The sequence below is a fragment of the Beauveria bassiana genome (assembly GCF_000280675.1).
Source record: "Beauveria bassiana ARSEF 2860 unplaced genomic scaffold BBA_S00003, whole genome shotgun sequence".
NCBI lineage: Eukaryota > Fungi > Ascomycota > Sordariomycetes > Hypocreales > Cordycipitaceae > Beauveria > Beauveria bassiana.
In genome coordinates this window covers 1,174,066-1,195,367 of record NW_007930838.1, presented here as the reverse complement: position 1 = coordinate 1,195,367, position 21,302 = coordinate 1,174,066, and the positions used below count along the sequence as shown (strand labels likewise).

The window sequence follows — 21,302 nt, the reverse complement described above, 5'->3', positions numbered from 1 at the left end:
CTCACTTCTGTATAAACGAGTGATTTCAAGAAAATTATTTCTAGATCTAGGGCAGTTGAAAAAAAAAAAAAGGCAAAGTGCTAACAGTGGTGCTCTATTGAAGAATTATATTGTACAATTTCTGAATGGATTAGCCATGAGATGCAATCCAAACACAAAATCTCCAAGGCTTTTTGGAAGATTTCTATATTACATCATTTGCCATATAGCGACGGCATTGTGCCACAATTCCTTGAGCGGCCTGCGGTAGCTATACGCGACGAAGATACCCGCCGCCAGGAACGGGCTCGTCGCCAGCCCGGCAAGCAGCCGGCCCAACACCCGGCCCTGCCTGTCTGTTCTGCGCACGCACTCGGAATACGGACGGTTGCTAAACACGACGAGCGAGTACTTTGTCTGCCACCCAAGCCACGGGAGGCGATAGGACAAGAACTCCTCAAAGGACTTGCGGAGCTTGTACGCGACCGACTGCGATGTGCGCATCTCAACGTAATTTTGGAACGCAAGGTCGTTAATAGTGTAGGCGTCGACCCAACGCGTAGCCGAGTACTCAGCGAGTGCCTGCGCATGTGCCTGCTCGGAGGCGGCGGCGGCGGCAGAGACCTCCTCGTCCTCGTCCGAGTCGGACGCGGAATCGCCGACGAGCGGGTTGTTGGTCTCGGCGAGCTGGGCCGCATGCTTATCGAGGATGGAAAATAGGATGCGGACGTCTTCCATGCCCGTGTTCATGCCCTGTCCGTAAAATGGGACCATGGCGTGCGCCGCGTCGCCGATAATGACGCCCGAAGAGCCAAAGTGGTAAGGCTTGCACTTGAGGCTGATGAGGGGCAGGTGCGGGTTCGTGTTGAAGGCCTCGACGAGAGAGGCGTCGGAGATGTGGTCTCTCACACCTGGAAAGTGGACATCAAAGAAACTCGGGACCTGTGAGGGGTCGGCCTCGAGCTCTGCGAAATAGTTGGCCGGTAAGAAGAGCGTGCAGGTGAATGAGCCGTCCTATGCGAGAGTCAGCAACGGGCAAGTGATGACATTCAAGTCTGGCAGCATCAACTCACCTCGCTAGGAATCGCAATAAACATGAAATCCTTGCCCGGCCAGATGTGCAAATGGTTTGGCGAGATTTTCCACGTCTCGGAGCCGTCGGCCCGCGCCTTGCCGGGTTCAATGCGAAACTCGCACCAGAGCGTGTCAATGTATTCCTGCTGGTAGTCCATGCGCGAAAACTTCATCATGTGGTAGCGCACCGCCGAGTGCGCGCCGTCGGCGCCCAACATGATGTCGAAATCAATCTCCATCTCGCGCGGGCGGCCGCTCGGCGAGAGCCGGTCCCGGTTCTCGATCCAGGCCTTGCGCTTGCGAAAGTCGGCGCCGGTGAGCTTGTGATTAAAAAGGAGCTCGACATTGGGCAGATCCTCAAGAGCGTCCAGGAGCCTGGCGTTTAAAGCGCCGCGGTCCATGGCTAGATTGCACTGCGGGTTTTGTCTTGTTAGCCGGGGAACCGGAAGGGGGGGGGGTTAGTTCGGCCTTTGCATGAAATGAAAGCGGCGACCGGGCAGTGGCAGCAAACTTACTCGGCCGTGGATGTCAAAATCCTGAGGCACTTCATACAAGGCTCCAGAAGGCTTCTTGCCGTGAATCATGCGGCCGCGCATAGGCACGCAGGCTCCGAGAATATCCTGGAGCAGATCCGGCAGATCGGCATGGCGGATGGCGTTAATGCCTCGCTCCGAGAGCGCGAGGTTGATGGACTTTGTAAAGTTGAGGGGAACGATGCGGGGGTCCCGGAGGTCTGGCGAATGTCAGAATATGAATAGGCGAACTGGATAAATATTTTTGTCAATTGTCTCAGCCTACATACCAGGTCGCAACTCGTACACCTCGACTTGGTAGCCTCGTCGAGCTGCATACAGGGCGGCCAGTGAGCCAACCGGGCCGGCGCCCACTATGACCATTTTCTGCGGCGGTGCCATGGTACCTGAATGCTGACGGCGCGAGAGAGTCTTGAAGTTGAAAAGAGACTCGAAACAGGCAGAGGCCCCAGCTACAGGAGGATACAACTCTGCCAAATGAAAGGAAATCGGGAACCCCGGGAGGGAAAATGTGTTGGTTCTTTGGACGAGGGAAAGAGGAAAACAAGAAGCCGAGGGAATCGGCGCCTAGACCGGTCAAGTCATCAGATAAAGAGGCGAATCGAGGCCGTGACTCAGGTACAGCAGAAGTACAGCGGGTGTTGGCGGGCTTTTGGTGGGCTTTGACAATTTTTCAGAGGCTGGATTGGATGCTTTCCAGCGCCTCACAGCGGCAAAGGCAGTAACGGGGCACGCGAGGTCCCCTAAAACGCTAATTTGGTCAGTCAGCCAGCCCACCTTCTCCAGCTCAGCACGCGACTTTTTGCGCTACGCTCAGTGAGACTTAGCTCGAATGAAAGCACCTGATTTTGCTTTCTCAGCTTCTGCCGTGCAAGTCAAAGATTAAGACAAAAAAAAAAAAAAAGTACGGATAGGCAGAAAAGTCTGGCAGAAAACTAAACTGGCTCTCACCACCTTGGACTTTATACGTCCATCGCCGCCACCACTTCCTCTACCGCAACAGCTCAATTCGTGATTTTAGTACCATCTGCCAACTCTTCTTCATTCCTTTCTCCCGCTTCATTGCATCTCAATCTGCCACACCCACAGCCGCCCGCCATGGCTGCTGAACCCCCCGCAAAGAAAAAGTGCCTTGGCGTCGACTGCGACAATGACGCCGGCACCCTTCAGTGCCCAACCTGCCTCAAGCTTGGTAACAAGGACTGCTTCTTTTGCTCCCAGGACTGCTTCAAGAAAAGCTGGGTACGCCATACGCGAATATTTGTCTGGTCCCAACCCAAGCATTGCCATGCTAACAGCGTTCTCAGGGCACGCACAAGTCCATGCACAAATCTCAAAGTAATATCCTGCACCACCTGCTCGCCCCGAAAGCCATCTCACCAGATCCAGCCACCGGTTTCTACAATCCCTTTCCGAGCTTTCCATTTGCCGGCAAACTGCGACCCGTCTACCCTCTTTCCGAGCACCGCACTGTCCCGCGATCGATCCCCCACCCCGTCTGGTCCGAGGACGGCAACCCAAAGTACAGCCGCTCGCTCAGCAGCCGCACCAAGTTTGAGATTCTCGATGCAAAGGGCATAGAAGCCATGCGCAAGGTCGCCAAGCTTGCGCGCGAGGTCCTCGATCTGGCCGCCGCCGCCGCCGTCCCCGGCGTCACCACCGACTACATTGACGAGATTGTACACAAAGCCTGCGTCGAGCGCAAGGTGAGTTTCGCAGAGACGTTGAGCGCTCTTGTTGCGCGCAAATTGCTGACGTTGGGTCCAGTCGTATCCATCGCCCCTCAACTACAACCACTTTCCCAAATCTTGCTGCACGTCGGTCAACGAGGTCATCTGCCACGGCATCCCCGACAAGCGCATCCTACTCGACGGCGACATCCTCAACATTGATGTGACCCTGTACCACGAGGGCTACCACGCCGACCTGAACGAGACGTACTACATTGGCGACCGCGCCAAGGCAGACCCGGACAATGTGCGCGTCGTAGAAGCGGCCCGCGAGTGCCTGGACGAGGCCATCAAGGCCGTCAAGCCCGGTGTGCAGATTCGCGAATTTGGCAACATCATCGAAAAGCACGCCAAGATCAAGGAATGCAGCGTCATTCGCACGTACTGCGGTCACGGCATCGGCAAATTGTTTCACTGCCCGCCCAACGTACCACACTACGCCAAGAACAAGACACCTGGCGAGTGCAAGGCCGGCATGACGTTTACGATTGAGCCCATGATTGCGCTGGGCAAGTACCGAGACATTACGTGGCCGGATAACTGGACGAGCACGACGATCGATGGCAAGCGCACCGCTCAATTCGGTAAGAAGATGTTTTCCTTTGATTTGAGTGGCAGGCAGCTAACGTTTAACTACAGAGCATACCTTGCTGGTAACAGAAGACGGCGTCGAGGTGCTGACGGCGAGAAACGAAAACTCTCCTGGCGGTGCGATTCCCATGCCTACAGCGGCGTAATTAAATCATGACCAAGTAGCGATTGAAGTTGAGAAAAGAACTTGTTGCATTGAAAAGCGAGGTGTTGGCGGCGTTGCAGATGAGCATAATTGGCCACGGCCAAGTCGAGTAACGAGAGATGTGGCGAGTCAAGGTGGACTTCCACAGATTATACAAATCCAGATAACTACGATTGCTGAGTATCGTATTTGTTGTTGCCTACCGACCGTGTTGGATATTCGTGAGCTCGTCATTGGTAGCCGTAGAGGTAGGTAGAGAGTTTCAATCACATGCCCAACGCCTCTTGGGCCAGAACATGAGTCGTCCAACGGCCGCTAACAGTAGCAGCATCCGCCTGTACCAACAGGGCACTGGGGCACTGAATTGCGGGCTGACCAGCCAGCTTACAGCACGCTGCAGCGTCACTTCAGCATCTTTTTGGTCCCTGCGCGGCCCTTTTGTAGGGCCTGGCTTCTCACTGGCCCAGCCTTTGCCACCACCGAAAGCCAATCTCGCAAGGTGCAGGCCAGGAGAAAAAAAAAAATCGCCATCGTCGCATCCACTCTTCAACCTTCCTTCCCTCCCCACCAAACCCGCCTTGCCGTCTTGACAGCCAGCTTGCCAGCCAACCCCCCAAAGCTCTTCTTCCTCTCCTCCCCTCTCCACGACTGACTCCCCAATTCTCACCAACAACGGCGCGCACCCCCGTGTCCCATCTATCTAGCTCCAGCGCAAACGGATTTTCAAGTAAATCCCCTCATTTTTCCTCTTTGCTGGCTCTGACTTCACCGCTACGGGACCCCGGAAGCTCCGACTAACGCCTTTGCCCTTACCGAAAGCTGCTAGGCAGTTCGCTGACGACATCCTCCGGCCGTCCCCTCCTCTCCAGGCAAAGCTGCAGAAAGCTTCGACTTTGCTTCCTCTACGTACCCGACTCCTTCCCGCTACCAGAAACACACGTCACGATGATGTCCGGCGAAGCATGGCTGTTTCTGCTGTCGGTGTTGATCAACGCCGTCAACCTGTTTCTGCAGGTCTTCTTCACTATCATGTACAGTGATTTGGAGTGGTATGTTGCCCTGCCATCGCTTAATTGGGCCCAAACATCCGCGCGACAAGCTCTTGCTGCCGTACGGCGAGCTTTGAGGAATCCGGCTAATCATATTTTGTCAATTCAGCGACTACATCAACCCCATTGACCTCTGCAACCGCCTCAACACCTACATAATCCCCGAAGCTGCTGTCCATGGTTTCCTCACCTTCCTGTTTCTGATCAACGGCTACTGGCTGCCCTTGATTCTCAACCTGCCTCTTCTTGCCTGGAATATCAAGAAGTAAGTTCTGTGCTGATGCCTTTTGGCCCACTCTCAAGATCATTGCTAAATGGCCCCTCAGGATCGTTGACAACACCCATCTTCTTGACGCCACCGAAATTTTCCGCAAGCTCAACGTCCACAAAAAGGTACGACTTGTTACTGCGGAATTGTACCCTGCGAGCATTGCTAATCCCACGACAGGAATCTTTCATCAAGCTCGCTTTCCACCTGCTCATGTTCTTCTTCTACCTCTACAGCATGATTGTTGCACTTATCCGCGACGAGGCCGCATAAAGGCTCTAGCGGCTCCATGAACGACTCAGGACACCTTGTAATGATATCCGGAAAGGCGACACCCGCCCCTCCATGTACAGTCGGCCCTGGTGGTTTCTTATGCACAGGCGCGCGATTAATATTTGGCTTCCTCGTGGTTTGCTCTTGTGGGTCAAGACATGACGAATTGATGCTAGGATGGAATAGAAAGGATTTGCAAGGTTTACGGGCTTGGGATATGTCACTTGGCTTTGGCACGGGCTATCAACTGGAGTTGATAGCCCATTTTGTAGATTGAGCGTTCGCTCTTGGAAGAAGCCTCGGCGGTTTTCTTCGAGAATCTTGGCGGGCCTCCTATTTTGCAGCACCGCTAATGAGATGTTTTGTACCACATCCAATTCTTTTCTTCCTAAAGGACTTGTAGTCGGCTTGATCGCGTCGTGCAAAGATAGACTTGGAACACTTGCATCACAACCATTAAAGTGGGTCACGTGATCGCATACCGAACCTCTGTCAGAAGTCTCCTTCCCAACCATCAACCTACCTAGTATATATTCTACGTGGCAGCCCTGCAATCTTGAACTTGTTCTCGTCACCAAGACCAAGTCGACCATGGCAGATTTTGGGGAATACCCGCCCAATATGGCGCCCCAGGATGCGCTGGTCGTAAGAGAGCAAGCCGGGCCAGACCATGCCGTGGTCAAGTATTCTGCAGAGGACCTCTCACGGCCCAAAGTCGGTCCAGTCAACCCCTTCAAGGAGGAGACTTCGGCTACCGTCAAGCGAAAGAACGTCTTGACGGGCACGGCGGAGGAGACGTTTATTTCCGAGCACACGTTTCGCAGCAAGCACCGAGCCATCGAGCGACGCGGCGGCCCCGAGCGCGAGTACCAGACCGTGGCCCAGCGCAAGGAGGCTGCCGCGCAGGTGCGGGCCTCGCGTGAGAGCAAAGGCAGCGCGACGATTGCTGAAGGTCCCGGCAGCTACGTCGGCCCCTGGGCGCGCTACAAACGGGCCGAGTACGAAGTCGTCGACGAGAACGAGCAGCTGGCGAGCGACGAAGAGTACGAGATTGTCGAGGAGGAGGATGAGGATGTGGTGGAGAGTGGTATGGTGGTGAAGGCGCCGGAGGCTTCGCTCGCGCGACGTAAAGAGGTGGAGGAGTTGGGCGACGAGACGACGACGTTCAACGGCACACAAGAGCGCGACTACCAAGGACGGACGTACATGCATGTGCCGCAGGATCTGGATATTGATTTGCGCATGGAAGTTGGCAGCGTCACGAACTACATCCCCAAGAAGCAGGTGTATGTTTGGAGGGACCATAGCGGCGCGGTCACAGCGCTACGCTTCATGCCCGCGTCGGGCCATTTGCTGTTATCGGGCGGCGCGGACACGACGGTGCGCATCCGCGACATGTACCACGATCGGGAGCTTCTGCGGACGTATTCCGGTCACAGCAAGGCGATTTCGAGCTTGAGCTTCAACCGCGACGGCACGCAGTTCCTATCCGCCTCGTACGACCGCATGATGAAGCTTTGGGACACGGAGACGGGTGCGTGCGTGAGCAAGTTTACCACGGGCAAGACGCCGCACGTCGTCGAGTTCAACCCGGACCCGGATCACAGCCACGAGTTCCTCGCGGGCATGTCGGACAAGAAGATTATTCAGTACGACGTGCGGGCGCCGCCGACGGAAATCGTGCAGGAGTACGACCACCATCTCGCCGCTATCAATACCATTGTCTTTGTGGACCAGAACCGCCGCTTCATGACGACGTCGGACGACAAGTCGCTGCGTGCATGGGACTACAACATTCCCGTGCCCATCAAGTATATTGCCGAACCCGACATGTATCCGATGACGCGCGCCGCGTTGCACCCCGGCGGCAAGTACGTCGCGTATCAGAGCTCGGATAATCAGATTCTGGTGTTTGGCGCCACGGACAAGTTTCGGCAGAACCGGAAAAAGAGCTACCGCGGTCATCACAACGCCGGGCTGGGCATTGACCTCGCGTGCAGCCCGGATGGGCAGTTTCTGGCGTCGGGAGACTCTGCTGGGTACGTGTGCTTTTGGGACTGGAAGACGTGCAAGATGTATCACAAAATTCAGGCGAGCAACCAGGCGGTGACGTGCGTCAAGTGGCACCCGCAGGAGACGAGCAAGGTAGTGACGGCGGGTCTGGATGGGGAAATTAAGTATTGGGATTAAGAAGATGGGAAGAGGAAGAAAAGAAGACAGCGATGGCAGCATATCATTGGGTGTTTTAGGCGTTTGGTCTTTTGTTTCTGGGAGAGGAAAAGAAGTTTGCACTCTGTAGATGGATGTGGCTGTTGAAGCCGCAATAATACAAATTTACACAAGAAAAACAGAGCCTGATTGGACACGAATCTGGAATCAACACCGCGCCAACGTTAGGCATTTAGCTATATGTCCTGCCTGTCCGTCTCGCTATCCTGTCCTAGGAAGAAAGCAGCCGTAGCCACGCCCGCTCGATGTTGTGTAAGCTGCATTTCTACACTCACCCAAGAATGCATACAAATAATGGACCCAGAGTCTTGGTTGCAGCTCTTGTGATACTAAAAAAAGAAAAATAAAACGCCATTCTACCGCACGTCATCTTTTCATCAGTTCTATACCCGGAGCTGCTAACCCTGCATGATGCACGACAGCTGCATGCAAAGTGACCCTGCATATCGTGCAGATCGTCCCCACGCTCGGAAAGGCCCGATTATACCAACAAAGATTGTCTAAAAAACGTTTCAACTGCTTGTGTACAGACAGTCAGTCATCACTATTCATTGTGCAACATGCTGTGAGAGGTCGGGCGCCGTATCCACCTGCGGAGAAGCGACCATGCCAAGCGCAGCCTAGAGCTTCATGAATCAAACGCCACTTCGCCCAAGCCGTGCCGTTTCTTTTTTCTCTTGGACTTTTTGTATTAACGCCTTTAATTTTCGCATTTTCATACGTTGTTTGAAATTCACCTCAGTTTTGTATGCCCCCGCCTTTGAGCATTATGAGACAATATCTCGCGATCTGGGCTTCGTTGGCGCACGCTGCCCTTGCGCTCTCGGCGTACGACTACAACAATCCCGGTGCCGCCCAACAAGTCCGCTTCTGGCTGAATGATGAGAGCGTGGACCTGGACGATGGCTTCGTTACTCAGATGCCGTTTCTGACGGGGACGGGCTTCGCGACAATGCCCGTTACCAACTGCTTCGGCGACGAGAAAGCGGAGGAGTTGCGCTACGATATCGCGATTCTCGGGGCGCCGCACGACACAGTAAGCAGGGCATCCACATGTGTAAAAAAATCTATTTCAGATACTCAACAGCTTTTTCTTCTTTCCTAGACAACCACGGGACGCCCAGGTGCTAGGTTCGGGCCTCCCGCCATTCGGCTGGGCAGCAACCAAAAGACGTATGGTCTCAGCGTATACACCAGTATTGTTGCTCCGTGATACACTTTGGCATTCTGCTTGTTGGAAATTTCGTATCATGTTCTAATGATGAGAAAAAAAACAAATGTAGAGCGCGATGCGATGCATGACTGGGCAACGATTGTGGACTGCGGCGACGCCAAGATGACGTGGCTGGACAACCGCGCCGCGCTCAGGACGCTGGAAACGGCGCACAAAAAGATTTCGGGGCGTCCGGCGAAGAGTGGTGATGGCACGAGCGCGCCGAGGATTATCACGCTCGGAGGTGATCACACGACGACGCTGGCGGCGCTGCGGGTGACGGAGAAGCATTGGGGGCCGGTGTCGGTGATTCATTTTGACAGTCACGTCGATACCTGGAACCCCAAACAGCTTGGTAAGTTTTGCGAAGATACGTGTGGTTCTATTTATACTCACTTGATGATTCAAAACCAGGCGGTGGCATCTCCGAGTATGCGTGAGTACACCAAGCTTCTTTGGCACGAGTTAAGCCTAACCAACAGCAGCGCTTTAAACCACGGCACTTTTCTCCATTTCGCCCACGAAGAGGTAAATGGTCGTTTTCCATGTATACTCGAGATGAAGAATCGACATTCCGCTGACCATGTAGAACCTGATTCTCAACTCGTCCATCCACGCCGGCATTCGCGCCCAAGTCACCGACGCCTCCGACATGCGCCACGACAAGACCTGCGGTTTCCACATCATCACCGCCCGCGACATTGATTTTATCGGCGTCCGCGGCATCATTGATCGAATCCGCCAGCGCGTCCAAAACACGCGCGTCTACCTCTCCGTCGACATTGACGTGCTGGACCCCGCCTTTGCGCCAGGTACGTTTTTGCGTTAGCATTCTACTGGTCTAGATGGAAAAAAAAAAAAAAAAAAAAATTTAATAACTGAGGAAAAACAAAAGCCACCGGAACGCCCGAGGCAGGAGGATGGTCATCGCGGGAACTTTTGACCATTTTGGCTGGGTTGGATGGAGTAGAGGTGATTGGGGGCGATGTGGTCGAGGTTGCGCCGCCGTATGATAATAATGCGGCGACGACGGCGCTGGCGGCTGCCGAGATTGCTTTTGCGATTCTCGAGCTCATGGTGTCTACACCGGTCAAAGCACCGGTCAAGGCTTAGCAATATAGAATCGTCTGTTTACCACGTCATCCAAGAGCGATGCACCTTTCACAGTGGTTGGTTGACCCAGCCAGCGTAGGTAAAATAGCAAGTACATGCTCCGGGAGGCCACCTTCCGTCAACTTCTTGACGCGTAACCGAAGGTGCATCATCATGTCTAATTTAACTTCTGATCCGCCGTTTTCATCGATCCATCTTCATCATTGCCATACTTATATCCTATTTCACCACACCATCCGCACCATGTCCAACACCATGCAACCTCGACGGCGACCTCGGCACATCGACCGCATCACCACCTGGCCGCGCAGCCACTCCCTCAATTACGACGGCGCCGCTGACGAAGAGCCTTCTCACGTCCCCGAAGAAGGTAACCACCTCATCCACCGCAGAATCGAGCGCGGCCGGCACGCCTACCTCGTTGCCCTGCAGTCATGGGCCGACGAGTACAAATCGGCCATCATCTGCGGCCTGAGCATCGTCATCCTCGTCATCATCTTGTGGTACTACGACGGCAAGCTCGCGCCGCGGCTGTCGCCTGTCGGTGCCCTCGACCTCGACATGGTGGTGATTGCGCTCGTCACCGTTGCGCGCGTGGGCGTGGGCAACGTTGTCGAGGCGTGCATCGCGCAGGGCGCCTGGATCTGGGTCGCCAAGACGCACCAGAGGCGTACAAACACTGTAGCGAGGCTCGAGGATTTCAAGCTCTTTGACGAGGCGTCGCGCGGGTTCTTGGGGAGCGCGGCGCTCATCTGGCGCATGAAGGGGCTGTAGGTGAACACACTCTTGAATTCCTGTGGCGTCTTGCTGATGCGTGACCAGACATCTATCTTGTATTGGTGCGGCCATTATCCTCTTCACACATGGTTTCGAGACGTTTTCGCAACAAATGGTGGATTATGTGCCGAAGCCGGTCGTCTTCAAAAACGAGACGGAGCGGTCCGCGCCGGCGAATTTCCGAAGCGATTATTGGGATAATGTTGAGCAGCGAGATTAGAGCACAGGTATGGTCATTCTGCCTCTGTACGCGTCGTCTGCTAACTGTGCGCAGACTTGACTCTTCAACTCTCAACCAAAGCCGCCATCTACACAGGCATCATTGCAGATGAGATTCCGGTTCTACTGCCTACCTGCTCTACTGGGAACTGCAGCTGGCCAATCTTCCCTTCGCTAGCTGTTTGCGGAGAATGTACCCCCAAGACCGTCCTCATCGAGTGTAGTGATGAGATCTGTGTTTATAATGTTTCTTCGAATACCTCGATCAAAGTCTTGCGTGGCGATGATAACGAGGCGTTCAAAGTGCGACCCATCACGGAACGCCCTTTGCTGAGAGAACAGGGAACCACGGCGTATCTGTCGATATTCGAGCTCGTCGGAGCCTCGGAGCACAAGTCAAAAACAAACTCAAAGGGTTTCGAATGTGCCCTCTGGGTCTGTATGAAAGCGTATGATACAAGCATGAATGATGGGCATCTGAGTCAAAGAATCATATCTGTGTGGAATGAAACACAGCTAGAAAAGAAGACGAACGCTCACCTGGAAGAACACGTTTTCATCAATGTGCCCAACGAGATGAATACGCTCGAGCATTCGCGGTACACCATCTCGGCCCGGGCAGTCGAAACAATTCGCAGATTCATGGACGACTTGACTAATGGTTGGTACCAAGACAACGGAGGCCGCGTCAACTTTTCCTCAGACTGGATTGAGGCCATTCATGACGGCTTGCCGGCCATGTCCGAATGGATGGACCAGCTAACCCTCAGTCTCAGCAACGAATTTCGTCGGCATGGCAAGCTCAGAGACAGTTTTAGCACAAGCTACGAAGGGAGTGCCACGAAACTGGCAAATTTTGTCAAGGTCAAGTGGCTTTGGATGCTGTATCCGCCGCTGTGCCTAATTGTTAGTCTCTACTACCTCTTTGCCACCATTTCAGCGAGCGTCCGCGACGACGTGGCGATTTGGAAGGGCGATTCGATGCCGATGCTGTTTAGCTGCATTCATCCAGACATTTTACACCTCGGAAGCGGCATGATAGATACGCACAAGGGACTCGACGAGCTGGGCCGCCACGGCATCGCGCTGGCCAAGTCCGAGTCGGGCGCGTGGGTGTTTGAGCCGACTGTTGAGCCAGACGACCATCGGGGACGGCTTCGCAGGGTGTTTCGATGGAGAGACTGACTGATGTGTGTAGCGTTCCATTTGTACATGGTTGACATGTTTCGCGGATGATGGAGACCTAAAAGCAGGACATGGAAAAGAAAAAGCAAGTATAATTAACAATCATCATATCTTGACCAAGTATCCAATAGTAGCAACCCAATTCAAGCCCAAAGCTCTTTCTAGATGATTAGTTTCATTCAGAATCCCATCTCCGACCAACTACCATCTGACCTCAAAACTGTCCATCTCTTGCTCGCTCACACCCTCGCACGCGCCGCACCCGCACCGAAACCCGTACCACCGGTACAGCAAGTCTGGCGTCTTGCCGCGCCCGTAGCAAATTGTCAGCTCCTCCCCCTCTGCGACCCCTCCCCCTTCTGGCGCGACCCAAAACCGCATCCGTCGCCGCGCCGCGTCGTACGCATAATGCACATTATTGGCCGGTTCGCACGCATGGTTGAAGCGCGCGGCAAGCGGAAACAAACCTCCCTCCGACGAGCTGATAGCGAAGCTGTGTGTCAAAAAATGTCAGTTATCACGACTCTCAATAAAATATCAAAGTAGCTCATTTTTGTGTATACCTGTTGGTGTCCCAGACGGCTTGGAGGTATGGCGTTCCTAGTTTAAAATGGCTGCTGGCGTGGAGCTTCATTGCCTTTTTTTGCCTTTTGCGACTTGCTCTGGTAAAGGTTTTGAATATGGAATCGCCTCGCGTCGACGTAAAGAGGGGCGTCTCTTCGAGGATGACTTCGTTAGGGAGGAGAGCGCGGGTGGCGAATGCGCCCATGCCGCCGGTCGGCGAGGGTCGCACGGCAAAGGGCTTGACTGATGAGGAGGAGAAGGAGGCGGAAGTGGTGGTGGTGGTGGTGGTGGGCGTGAGGAGGGAAAAGTTGGCGTCTGTGGTCGAGATGGGGTATTGTAAAGAAGAAGAAGAAGAAGAAGAAGAAGGAGAAGAAGAAGGCAATGGAGTGGGAAAAGTGAACAGAGGAGGGTCGGTATAGCCAGGGGAAGAAGTGAGAAGGAGAGGCACGTCAGGGGGGTCGGTGACGGCCGATGGAGGCGGCGTATCGACGGGAACGAGGCCGGGAGTAGACGCATTAATGTCGGGAATAATTGTCGCTTCCTGAATTGTCATTAGACGCTCAGTTTGGGCTTGCTGTAGTCTGCAAACAAGCCCGCACTCATCGCCTTCCATTGTCGCGGCTATTTCTTGACGAGTTGTCGTTGCGCGTGTAACTGCGCAGTCGCCAACCAACACCTCTTCACGCATGGTGGTGGTCTGCCGTTTAACCGAAATGTCCTGCAGAGATCCAATGAGTGTCAAGATTATAATTTTGCAAAAAGAAAAAAAAAGTAAGTCTCGACAGAGAAAAAAAAGCCCAGCCTCTCTGGTGTAAGCGAATTGCTGTGCAAGAGAGCAAGTTTCGTTCGAGTCCCTTGGCGCATCCCATCCACCAGGGTATATTCACTCAGAAGCACTCAGTTTGACGTCCTTGGGGCTCGTGAGATTTTCATCTACGTTGTTTTATCTTTTTTACTCGTCTGCCTCATTTCCATCACGAGTAAAGCCGATTAGCTCCTTGACCAGCGTCTCACAACCCCACCCACAACACGACCAACACGAGATTGACTGTGTACCACCAAAATTCCTCCAGCTCATTACTCTCGCTCTACAAACGGGGCTGCCATTGCCGACCATTTTGAGATCAGCGACAGCAACCCTGAAGTAGCAGAGCTTTGCCGTACGCTGTCTCTGCATCATCGATACTGACCTCGAGTCAAGAGGCAGCTGCTGCCTCTTCGTTGTGAATACATATTCGAGCAAATCCACTCGATATTGTTGAATAGTTATTTCAATTTGACACCATCTATTCAGTGTGCCTGAGCCCAATTTTCAAGTTGTACCCTTCCAGATCAGCCCTTCCACAACTCCGTGTTTGTATAGTGTCACATCGTAGTACAATACCCAACCGAAAACACCATATTAGAGCCCAAATGCGCAGCTTTCCAGAAGCATGCAGTCCCACGGATATCAATTTCTCCTTTCCAAACTAATCGCCACGTGTAATCGCTCCGAATAATCGCCCAAGTGACCGCCCAAATTCGCCCCGAGTAATTGCCGCCGGTATTTTTTCGTGGCCAGCGAGACCGGTAAAGAGATCAGCGTAAGAAGTTGAAACAATCGGTAGTCACAATGGCAAGATAACGCCACCAATCTGAAAGATGAAAAAAAGACACATGAAATAAATACGAAAGTCTGTTAGAAACCAAACTTCTTTTTGGGTCGCAGGGGACAGTCAGCGCGGCAGTCGGGGCAGCGGAGGCAGCCCGGCTTGGCCCAAATCCGTCGGCACTTGCACACCCAGAGATCGCGGCCAGTGCGAGTCGTGAGGCAGTCAAAAGGCACATGGAGGCCCTCGCGAACACCGCACTCGATGCAAAAACGTCGTAGGGCAATTTGCTTGTCTCGGCCAGGCTGAGGGTCGCGATCAGTCACTAGGCGTCCACTGGGGTCGACGTAGGCATGCTGGGGCTGCAGCATATCAAAGTGTTCGGGAGTGCGGACTCGGAAGCAGACGTAGCACTCAAAGTTTCCCGGCTTATAGTCGTGGCCTTTTTCACTAGGTCGGTGCTGTGGAAAGTCCTTGGCGGCTCTCATGACGAATTGAGCCTTGTCGGCAGGATCAGCCATGTTCTGAGGCTCGATTGTCTGATTAAAATATCGGTTCGTGCTGGACAAGTGAATCAGAGACTGATAGTCTAGATCATTATAGACCTTTTGCTGAACATTGCTGGGTAGGCGTTCAATGCCCGACGGCATCGTGGAGCTTGAAGGAGACTGCGGTGAGGGCAGATGGTACGGCTGGAACTGAGATGTGAAAGAGTGCTGCGAGAGTTGACGCGAATGCTGGCGCGAGTGACTTGAGCGATACTGATATTGTTGGTGTTGTGGTTGTTGTTGGTATTGTTGTTGTTGGTATTGCTGATGCAGCTGCTGTTGATAATGGGCGCCCTGTTGTTGCTGGTAGTGTTGGTGTTGGTGTTGATAGTGAGGCTGGTGTGTATAGTGATGAGAGTGCCTCTGATAGGAGTCATGAGCAGACTCGGGACTGGGGTATTCGGTTGCAGAGGCGTTGGATTTGCGATACTTGTGAGTGCCAGGAGGGTTCGGCAGAGCAATCATGGTCGAGGATGACATTGGAGGGGCCGGACAGATGGTGAGCAGGGATGGCAATAAATGAATGAACGACAGGTGCTGTAGAAGCGGCGGGCGATAATGCACGTAAATGTGCGTGGTGCTTGCGCACTGCAGGTGAGCTATCTAACCTGAGTGTTGTTGGTTGTTGTATCGAGACGGCACGCGATATGTTTGGTGTTGGATTGGGCGTTGGCTTCGTAGAGCGGATTGACAGCAGAGCAAAGGAAGCCTAATCAACAGGGTAAAAGAGAAGAAACCGAAGAGAAGGAATGGAGAATAAATATAGAAGTGAAAGAAATAAGTAAGTGATTGGAAAGACGGCTATTCGAGTGAGTGGATTGTGTCTGTTACAGAGCGTGTTTTTCGTGGGCAGCAGAAAGGCAGCTGGATCGGAGGCGAATCTGGACTTTAATAAAAGACGGGCAGGCTGCAGCAAGGAGCAGAACGTGCGACTAAGACGACGGGTAAAACCTGGGGTGGGCACACTTCAAAGACGTGCAGGCACTGGGGCGGAAAAGTCGATACCGGAGCGGAGCGGCGGCAACGCGCAGTGTGAGAGCGTGTGTGCCATGATGGCGCAGGGGCATCAACAGAATAAGACAGTCGAGTCGAGATGATGGTTTCCGAAAAGGGCGGGTGTGTTGGTGGGGAGGGCCCCCCGGCGGTGTCAGAAGTCTGGAGCCGGGAAAGAAGAATCAAAATAATTATGGGCATCGTACTCCGTAGTTTTTTCGGTCATATTTTGGCGTTTTCTTGCGTGCCACAGACTGTACATGTTTCTGGCATCATTGGGCGTGTTTCATCGAAGGGTGAGACACGTACTCTGGCTAGTCTTGCTGGGGCAGGCCTGGTATGCTGCCCTTGAAATCGAGAGCCTGGCACCTGAGAGTCGAGTTTAGGGATGTTGGCTGCGCGCTATGCCCTTTTCTTTCTTCTTTCTAATTGTCTTGTTCGAATCGGCTCTGTGCACCTGTCCTGTTCATATCGGCTCTGTGCACTTGTCCTGCTGAGATCCGTTCTCTGTGCACGCGAGACCCATGACATGTCCAATGCTATGGACCCGGGACTTGATGGGAGGGCGTGGACGCGATACGAGGCAGCGAGGTTGTACATGGTCCGTGGAGACTAGTGGGCAGGGTTGTGGAAAGCCAATGACGAGGGGTGAAGAATGCCAACAGCGACAACGACGTACGCAGTTATGCCCAACAAGCAAGTAGACCATTCCGGGGGACGAGCCTCGAGATGAATGGAGAGATGGGGTTGGATGGAAGGTGGTGCCGCAAGGGTGGAGCGGGAGGCGGAGGCTAGCGGCAAGCGAGTTTGTAGGGCGTGTCGTGGATTTGCAAAGGTGTGCGTGGTTGTAGATGGCGATACATTCGATTAGGGTAAAGGCTGGGAGGATGGTTGGCGTTCAATTGATGTTGTATTGAAAGAAAAGCTGTTTGGTGTCTGTCGAATCCGTGCAAACGTGCTCATGACGACGCCGGCCCGCAAGCAAAGCAAACGGCGGCCGTCTCAATTAGGCGATGGGCTGCCGTCGACGGCTGTGAGTCGTTTAGCAGCGGCGAGATACATTGACTTCATCCAAGCTGATATAATAGCACAGGTGCTACTTGCCTACCTTACCTACCTTGGTAAGGTACCTAGATAACGGCAGACGTACGATGTACTGCAATAGACTGATTCGCTTTGAGCCCCCGCCAGATTAGATGCCTCACACCCCCTGCAGGGCTGCCCTGCCGCCACGATTGCCTTGCAGCAGCGCCAACTCAATCCGTCATCGGCAGTCTCTTCGGTCCCTGTCCAATTGGCAATAATACAAATAAGTTATTCACATTATGCATAGCCGCATAGCCGCATGAAGAAGGAAATCGTAGCATGATGGAACCAAAAATAGAAGGAAAGAAAAAACACCAAGACAGACGCTCGCGTGTTTCCTCGACATGCCGGCTGGCTCGTCCCCTGCAAACACACTTGACACTCGTCTGATGTACTCGCTTATTAGGTAGGTACTCAAGGAGGCCGCCGCTCGGGAGGGAGAGGGGCGTGCCTGCGTCTGTGTCTTTGTCTCTGAAATTGAGACCTTTTCTGGCTTCACCTTCTTTTTATTTCTGCACATGCATTAGTTGGCGAGTTAATTATCGTCTCTAGGGCTTTGCAAAACAAATACGTCGCACAGGCGTTGCACAGCGGGAGCCGGCGGAATACGGAGTACGTGCCGCGCCATGGGAAGCAGGCAGCAAGCAACCCTGATACAAATCCCGCAGATTCATGCATGCAACTGCATTTCCTCTACGTTCATCCCAGCTACTGTGTCTTTTTTTTTCTGAATCTTGATTCAAACCGCACAACTACGTCCATGACGCATATTATAGTCGCTCTTGCTTCTTTATTCTCAGAGTCTAAACATCTGTCTCTTGAATCCTGTACATGAACACGCCTGCTCCAAGTGTTGGTTGCCAAACTATTCATAAGCTTACTGGTAGTTATTATCAGTTTTTTTTTCTACCAGTTTTTACCAGGCGGAGCCTCCTCATCTGTCTGTGCTCTGCAGCCTCTCTCTCTGCTGCCCCCGCCCCTCCCCCCCCTCCCCTGCAATGAACAAACCCTTTGTTGAACCACCAACAATGCTCCAAAGACTTTTTGTGCAACTGTGATGCTTCCATTGGTGATACCCTTTCTTGTCAAACATTCTTGTCAGGCTAAAAAAAAACTTGACATGATACTTGTGTCCGAGCTGCTGCTGCCTCCCGTTGTGCGACTGTTATCGCTTGTTCCAGACCTGACTCGGTCGGCTCTGTGCCACGTCGCGTAACCTGAACAGGTTGAGAGTTGGCGAATTGTTGCTCAGACGCGAAAGAAACGGTCGGTTGACATCTGCCGAAGGAATCTCACCTTTGTCAAATTTTTCTTCTTCCTTTCTTCCCTTTCTTTTCTTGTCGGCGTACCCCGTTCAAGGGGCACTCCCCCATAAAACCGGGATCGGGGACCACTTCTCATTTTTATAGAACAGGCGCTGGAACCAACTGCCGTCCATCTAATTCAACCTATCCGCCAAGGACAAGGATCTGTACCACCAACAGAGATGCATCTGCTCCAAAGCTTCCTTGACATGCTACGCTAGTCATGTGGTGCATATTTCTAAACCAAGTTGCATGTTTTCATTCCTGCTCATTACCAGTAACGCAAAGAGAAATATTTATTCGAGTATTCAGGTATCAACCATTTCTCAATTCCCAGATATCCACTCGTATATTTATATTCTTTCGTCAAAAAAAAAAAAAAAAAAAAAAAAAAAAAAAAAGGGGGGGGAAAAGAAAGGAAGAAAGAAAGAAAGAAAACTGCCTCGCTTACAATGGTTGCTTTTTTTTTGTTCCTCTCTTGACCAAGTGAGTGCCAGTACCCGTCACCTGCTCAACATGGAATGAACACAGGATATTGTCTTTACCAGCAATGACCAGAGAACGGGTTCAACCAGCCAGCCTGCTTTCCGATCATCAATGCACTTGCCATACTGGACCCCCCTCACAGTCGCTACAACGCCCATTTCACTGCCGGTTCTGGCATTGCTGGCGAGATGCAGCATGCGTCTTCAACTGCACCTTCACGGTACGTCCACCGACAATTTGACTCGATATCTACCATTTCGGCTACAACCCATCGTTGCAGTTCCGCGAGCAGCCAATTTGTTTCAATGACTTTTTTAGCCCCCAACTCTTCCCCACGGATATTGCAATATTCCATGTTGTGTAAATCCCCGACCGAGATCGACCGATTGCACATGACGTATCATTTGCGATGAATGGGGTTGCAATCGGGTGACGGTCAATAAGACGTTAACTCGATGGCTTGGAACTGACTGGGGCCGAATCGGCAAAGAAACGTGCCAGCTGCGGGATCGTCGCTGGTCATACATTTGAGCCCTGCAGCTTGATCTACCAGTATTGCATGTCCAAATTCGACAAACAAACTACTCGAAATAAAAGATGGGCATGTTGATTACTTCAGCAAGCAGGGGACTGTTGCAGAGCAATCCGTGCACCAAGTGACGAGTCGAGCACATTATCATCTTCCCAATCTTGACAAAAGGCAACAATTTGATATAAGAAGCCTTGCGCGCAATGTTGGCGGCCGACCTCGTGTTACAGGCGTGCAGCCGAAATTAAGATTATAATTGTAGCAAGAATTGTAGCAAGCACCGAAACGGCAGCAAAGGCCCTATAAATGCTGACGATATATTGCTTTGCTGCGCGGGATTTTGAAACAATCACGCATTAGACTTGTTGAAGACGGTAGATTACCCGGCTTGGGCATAAATAGCAAGCCGTGTCAGAATAAGCATGCATTTATCATTTTCCTTGATTTCCGCCTGCCCATGTATCCACAGCAACCTGGAAATAAAATCAGAGCGCGTATTTCAAGACGCATGGTCAGCGCAAAGATGACAAAAATTCTAAATGAAGAAAATACTACAAAATAAAAGAGTCACGTTTGTAACATTGGGCGAAGCAAAGTTCCGCACAGATCTATCGAGACTATCCCGCCAATCTAGATTTGCCGCAAACTCAAAAAGGATGGAACAGACAGCACCCGCGCCAAGAGGACATTTCCACTATTTATTTACCAAGAATAGCGCTGTTACAGGAACCTGCTGTCAACAATGACTAGCTCAATGGCCATAATTATATCAGCGCAGTGTACGGATTACAGAGTGTAAAACAAGCAAATCAGTTGCCGCACAGCCAGTTAATCCGAGACGCCAACAAGGAGGTCGCGACAGGGAGGGGTCTTGAGAGGACCCTTTTGAACCCCTGATGCAGACCGACGTCATTGTTTGAAGGTGCACTGCACGAATTTTGAAGGAATACCCAACTTTTTTTTGGCGGCGTGTGCAGCAACCAAGCTGTTGAACACGATTTTCGTACTCTGCGCCCAGCGTTCTGTCCAACGCCCATTTTCTCTCTCCTGTTTTCATTTTCTTCTTTTCTACGCTGCGCCTTTCTCCTTGAAGGTGTATTTGCTTTCTCTGCAACCTCTGATTCGAAACACGCGCACTCCTGCCTTCCCCCCCCCGTCTTCTCTCCTCGATAGCAAATGACCAACTGCACAAACGCGCCTCCTCAGGCGCCCAGCGAACCTGGAGTTGCCGGCGCCGGCGTATGTTCTTTTTGTTTCTTGTTTTTTTGTTTTGTTTTCAACAAGAAGAAAAGAAGAAATCGGGAAAGAAAGACTAACCAACCTTTGTTACACACCCCTCCCCAGATCCTCCTCTCCTTCATCATCACCGCCGGCCTCGCCCTCATCCTCTCCGCCAGCGTCATCCTCGCCGAGATTCGCGGCCGCCCCTCGGCCGTCCGGCGCAAGCTCCTCAACGGCTTCAGCGACTCGCAAATCGTCCAGGGCATCGGCGTGCAGTCCGTCGCCCTCGCCAAGATGGGCTCCCTCGTGCCCTACCACTTCTTCCTCGTCTGGATGCTGTCCCTGCTCTCCATGGCCACCCACAACGCCACGCTCCTCGCCCTCGTCGGCGACTACCGCCGCGACTGGGTCCTGCGCTGGCTGCGCCAGCTCCTCATGTTTGTCAACCTCGCCCTCTCCTCCGTCTCGGGCGTCTTTGTCCTGCAGGTCGTCTCCCGCGGCATGTCCTTTTCCACGCTGCCTGTCGCCTGCGTCTGGGACAATGGCGATGGCGGCGGCGGCGGTGGCGGCGGTGGCGGCGGCAACGCGCTCGGCAAGCCGCCGC

At 52.8% G+C, this 21,302-nt stretch overlaps 9 protein-coding genes across 9 annotated transcripts in view; 6 read left to right on the top strand and 3 right to left on the bottom strand.

The window, feature by feature from the left end:
• Nucleotides 1-189: 189 nt before the first annotated feature.
• Nucleotides 190-1,967, bottom strand: BBA_01602 (kynurenine 3-monooxygenase; the record flags this gene model as incomplete). Its single annotated transcript, XM_008596699.1, has 4 exons — nt 190-993; nt 1,053-1,466; nt 1,569-1,786; nt 1,856-1,967. 4 exons carry the CDS (start codon nt 1,965-1,967, stop codon nt 190-192), a joined length of 1,548 nt encoding a protein of 515 aa, XP_008594921.1.
• Nucleotides 1,968-2,684: 717 nt separating this feature from the next.
• On the top strand, nt 2,685-4,053 carry BBA_01601 (methionine aminopeptidase; the record flags this gene model as incomplete). Its single annotated transcript, XM_008596698.1, has 4 exons — nt 2,685-2,828; nt 2,894-3,292; nt 3,354-3,900; nt 3,956-4,053. The coding sequence occupies 4 exons, from the start codon at nt 2,685-2,687 to the stop codon at nt 4,051-4,053; spliced, it is 1,188 nt and encodes a 395-aa protein (XP_008594920.1).
• Nucleotides 4,054-4,997: 944 nt separating this feature from the next.
• Nucleotides 4,998-5,642, top strand: BBA_01600 (cornichon protein; the record flags this gene model as incomplete). Its single annotated transcript, XM_008596697.1, has 4 exons — nt 4,998-5,101; nt 5,211-5,366; nt 5,428-5,494; nt 5,550-5,642. 4 exons carry the CDS (start codon nt 4,998-5,000, stop codon nt 5,640-5,642), a joined length of 420 nt encoding a protein of 139 aa, XP_008594919.1.
• Nucleotides 5,643-6,263: 621 nt separating this feature from the next.
• BBA_01599 (WD domain-containing protein) lies at nt 6,264-7,832 on the top strand (the record flags this gene model as incomplete). Its single annotated transcript, XM_008596696.1, has 1 exon — nt 6,264-7,832. The coding sequence occupies one exon, from the start codon at nt 6,264-6,266 to the stop codon at nt 7,830-7,832; it is 1,569 nt and encodes a 522-aa protein (XP_008594918.1).
• An 808-nt stretch (nt 7,833-8,640) lies between these two features.
• On the top strand, nt 8,641-10,197 carry BBA_01598 (proclavaminate amidinohydrolase; the record flags this gene model as incomplete). Its single annotated transcript, XM_008596695.1, has 7 exons — nt 8,641-8,907; nt 8,977-9,067; nt 9,155-9,439; nt 9,499-9,520; nt 9,570-9,612; nt 9,674-9,896; nt 9,980-10,197. 7 exons carry the CDS (start codon nt 8,641-8,643, stop codon nt 10,195-10,197), a joined length of 1,149 nt encoding a protein of 382 aa, XP_008594917.1.
• Nucleotides 10,198-10,440: 243 nt separating this feature from the next.
• Nucleotides 10,441-12,378, top strand: BBA_01597 (uncharacterized protein; the record flags this gene model as incomplete). The annotated part of the gene is made up of 3 exons (XM_008596694.1): nt 10,441-10,967; nt 11,020-11,136; nt 11,349-12,378. The coding sequence occupies 3 exons, from the start codon at nt 10,441-10,443 to the stop codon at nt 12,376-12,378; spliced, it is 1,674 nt and encodes a 557-aa protein (XP_008594916.1).
• A 547-nt stretch (nt 12,379-12,925) lies between these two features.
• BBA_01596 (uncharacterized protein) lies at nt 12,926-13,630 on the bottom strand (the record flags this gene model as incomplete). Its single annotated transcript, XM_008596693.1, has 1 exon — nt 12,926-13,630. The coding sequence occupies one exon, from the start codon at nt 13,628-13,630 to the stop codon at nt 12,926-12,928; it is 705 nt and encodes a 234-aa protein (XP_008594915.1).
• Nucleotides 13,631-14,620: 990 nt separating this feature from the next.
• BBA_01595 (uncharacterized protein) lies at nt 14,621-15,559 on the bottom strand (the record flags this gene model as incomplete). The annotated part of the gene is made up of 1 exon (XM_008596692.1): nt 14,621-15,559. The coding sequence occupies one exon, from the start codon at nt 15,557-15,559 to the stop codon at nt 14,621-14,623; it is 939 nt and encodes a 312-aa protein (XP_008594914.1).
• A 5,094-nt stretch (nt 15,560-20,653) lies between these two features.
• The window catches only part of BBA_01594 (uncharacterized protein), a gene marked incomplete at both ends in the record, with an annotated part of 1,221 nt that continues 572 nt past the window's right edge, over nt 20,654-21,302 (top strand). The window contains 2 exons of the mRNA XM_008596691.1: nt 20,654-20,716; nt 20,822-21,201. Of these exons, the coding sequence (XP_008594913.1) occupies nt 20,654-20,716; nt 20,822-21,201 (443 nt within the window). The remainder of the gene's footprint in view (nt 20,717-20,821; nt 21,202-21,302) is intronic.